Source organism: Belonocnema kinseyi, chromosome 9, assembly GCF_010883055.1.
Source record: "Belonocnema kinseyi isolate 2016_QV_RU_SX_M_011 chromosome 9, B_treatae_v1, whole genome shotgun sequence".
NCBI lineage: Eukaryota > Metazoa > Arthropoda > Insecta > Hymenoptera > Cynipidae > Belonocnema > Belonocnema kinseyi.
The window spans coordinates 59,220,522-59,224,187 of NC_046665.1; the positions used below are offsets into that span (position 1 = coordinate 59,220,522).

Consider the following 3,666-nt stretch of genomic DNA (forward strand, 5'->3'; position numbering starts at 1 on the left):
AGCTGTAGGTCCCCCCATCGTGTACTTGACTGCAACCCAGTCCGTCAATGATGGGGTAAAAACCAGGCTTTGTCCAATATGTCTGGGCAGACTGCTCTCATCTGATCACTTGCTTGCATCATAAAAATGCGTTCGTGACTGATGATATATACCGGGAGAGCCCCGTGCAAAATGATCAAATAAAAATCCAACTCTAACCAAAAATGCCTTCGACATATTGGGCAGTATAAGCCTGTGACAACATTTCGCCATAGAAATGTTTTTTATAATAATAATAATAATAATAATAATAATAATAATAATAATAATAATAATAATAAGAAAGCATCCAGAGGTGACTGTTGTCACCTCCAAAGCTCGTGGCCGCTCGTAATTATATACCTACAACATCATCGCAGGAGGTTTGAACCATTGTATTAAATTATTTGAATTAAGTTATAACATTCTAATCTCATCAGTCACTTGACTTAGTCCGTGGCTATAATGTATCACCGGGTTTACCCGAGTAAAAGTTTAATAAAAACACATAATAATAATGATACATAATAACAAATTTTCGAATTAATTCATTCAATTTGTATACATTTTGAAGGTATCAATTTGAGTAATAACTCTAATTAATCGTGATGCGCAATTTAAAAATTAATTATTTTTAACGTCTTTGTTTCCAACGTTTTGTAAACGTTGAACGTTACTTATTATTTTTCACATTTCAAACTCATCTTGACAAAAACAAACAATTTCGAATTGAAAAGTGAACTTAATGTCTTTAAATTGTTCAATTTTCAGTGTAAGACTCACAAAAATTAATCACTTAAAACTACAAAATATTTTATTGAAAAATTTTAAACTTAATCTTCTATTATAATGTGTTTATTGAGAAAAAATTTAGAATCTTTGATTCTGCAACATCAAAGCTGGAAAAGGGGCTATTAAAAAATTTTCAATTTTTAATTTTAATTTTAAACGCTTTATATTAAATGCTTATATTTTTCATGTTAGGAAGTAAAAGTCCAGAAACGAGAACGCTCACTTTGCACACGTGCATTAGCTACTAGTTTAATATATTTTAGTATAATCTTAAATTAATGTTTAAATTATAACATTAATAGTGTCCCAGTCTAATTTAGTCATTTTAAAAATCCAAAAATAATTGTGTCTTATAATAAAAATTAGGAACAACAAAGAAATCGTAGCATCCTTGAATGTTGAAAAGAAAAAAATAGTTGAAATGAACGAACAGATAGTAAAGGCCAAAGATTCTCAACTGACTTTGCGAGAAAAGGACGAGCAAATTCGAGCTTTGCTGAACGAGATCAAAATTCTTCAGCAGCACAACAGTGAACTAATAGAGCTCACTTCTAAATACTCTCAAGTTGAAATTGAGAACCAAGAACTGAAAAAGAGGATAGCAGACCAGCTGAGTGATCATCAAATTTTAAAAACTGCTTTTAGCAACGAGCAAACCAACAATTCAGCCCTTCAATCTGCAAATACGCAATTACTAGCAAAATTACACGAACTTCAAATGAAAATGGACACATTAACAATTAAGTTAATGGTAAGCTGGATTTTAAATTTTGAATATATTTTAAGAAAGGAATTTCTGCACGAGGCTAAGACGAGGTGGATGCAAACCTTAATTTTTAAAAATTCCCTGACTAATTTTTCATTTTTCCTGATCATAATTATCTGAAAAAATGACCTATTCAAACCGAAAAATAAGTTAAAGCAGGATCCCCATACTTTCCCTCCCCTACTGCTTCTAGCCCCCTTCCCACCTGCTTCACCACTTTCCTTCTCTACCCACTACTCAACTGGCCGTCCCCTTACTTTCCCTTCTTCGTCGCCACTTACTTCCTCGTATTCCCCTCTCATATTTTCCCTACTTTCCACCCCACAGTTCTCCCACTTACATTATTCACCTCCCCTCATTTTCCCTCCCTTCCCCTCTCCACATTTCTCCTTACTTACCAGAGTCTCCCATCTCTCCTTAGTTTTCCTAGATACCCATTCCTCAATTTCTCTGCACTCACTTATTCGACTTCACCCATTTCTCCTACTTCCCCATCCTCATCGCCCCCTCCCCATATTTCCGTCAATGCTCCTCACAATACTTCCCCTTGTCTTACTCTACCCTCTCTTTCCCCCTAGATATCCGCCGATTAATTCGCTCCCCTCATTCATCCACCTTACTCCCATTCTCCCAATCCTCATTTGCCCTACTTCTTCTCACTCCCTTCTCCTAATTTATTATCCCTAAATTCCCCTCCCCTATTTCCTCTTACTTCTCCTTCTTTCCCTCTCTAATTTCCCTTACCCCCTACATCCTTTCCACAATTTCCCCCACATTTTTTCTCCCATCATTTTCCCAACATTTCCATATTTTCTCTGACTTTATCTAGTTGGAAAACATTTTTAGATTAAAAGTGATTAATGTTTATTATTAATGTCAGAAACGTTCTTTTTAATTAAAAAAAATTTTAACTTACGATTCATAAGACTTAAAAACAATTCAAGTTAAATTCAAAATACACCAAACTCTCGCTTTCAGTCACTCCGTTCTTAGCCTTCCTAGAACTGCTGCCTTACGCAATTTCTCAGGGGAGCAAGGCGAGAGCGGTTGCGACATTATATGTATAAAAATTTGTCATAAGGACAACCGCAGGATTTCGCCGGGAGCGGGTGCTAATCTGACAAATTGCACCCGCTTCCAGCGAAATCGCGGTAAAATTTCAGCCACAACCACGTTTCACAACCGTGAGATAGGTGGTTACAGTCTGTAAAGGAATAAATACGACGATCCAGCAAAAGCCTCGTGCACCCTAAGAACACGGAGTGACACAAGGACAACCGCCTTCTGCATATTTCCTGCAAGTGTTCTAGCATATTGTTGACACGCAGGGATGTTTTTTAGGCCATTACCAAGTGAAAGCTTGGCACCTCCAAGAGCGCCGATGATAAGGACGATCAGTTTAACAGAATATTGCGGGTACAATCGTTGCAACTCCCTTATAAGGTCTCGATACCTCTCTTTCTTTTCATTCTCCTTGGCTATAATGTTTTTATCAGCTGGTGCCGAAAATTCGATAACGAACATGGTTCGCTTCTCGAAGTCAAGAAGAACCATGTCAGGCCTCGAGTGAGCAACAGAAAAAATTGTCGAGAATATAAAGTTCCAGTATATGCGGCACTTCCCATTCTCGACAATTGACTCAATTTTCCTAGGACCTTTTAGAGGAGCGATATTAAGGTGAATGCCGTAGGAGTGACAGAGATGGTAATAAAGCACTCTTCGTGCCGCATTGTGCCTTTGAATGTAGATCGTTCCCGCGTGTGTTGGACAACTAGATAGTATGTGAGCTAAATGCTCGGGGTGTGCATGGCACGCCCTGCAGCTATCATCGGGAATGTCTTGGCTCAAAATGTTGCGACGGTATGTTAAGATGGAAATGACACCGTTTTGGCATGCAAAAATGAAACCCTCTGTACCAGACTTCAATCCGGGCGATTTGAGGAAAGCAAACGTTAGCTCACAAGACATTGACTGATCCTTCACACTTATGTGGAAGATACCGTGCATCCTCTTATCGAGGAGCTGTTCACGAAAGTTTTTCTCTTGTGCTTTCTTAATCCGGGCTTTCAGGAGTGAGTACTTGAGATAGA

The 3,666-nt window shown here is 37.8% G+C and overlaps 1 protein-coding gene across 2 annotated transcripts in view; it reads left to right on the forward strand.

Annotated features, from left to right (window-relative positions):
- Positions 1–3,666, forward strand: part of LOC117179488 (protein fantom-like) — a 40,442-nt gene that overhangs the window by 30,699 nt on the left and 6,077 nt on the right. For both annotated transcript variants that reach the window (XM_033371345.1, XM_033371346.1), the window contains one exon: positions 1,177–1,561. In XM_033371345.1, coding sequence (XP_033227236.1) covers positions 1,177–1,561 — 385 coding nt within the window. The remainder of the gene's footprint in view (positions 1–1,176; positions 1,562–3,666) is intronic.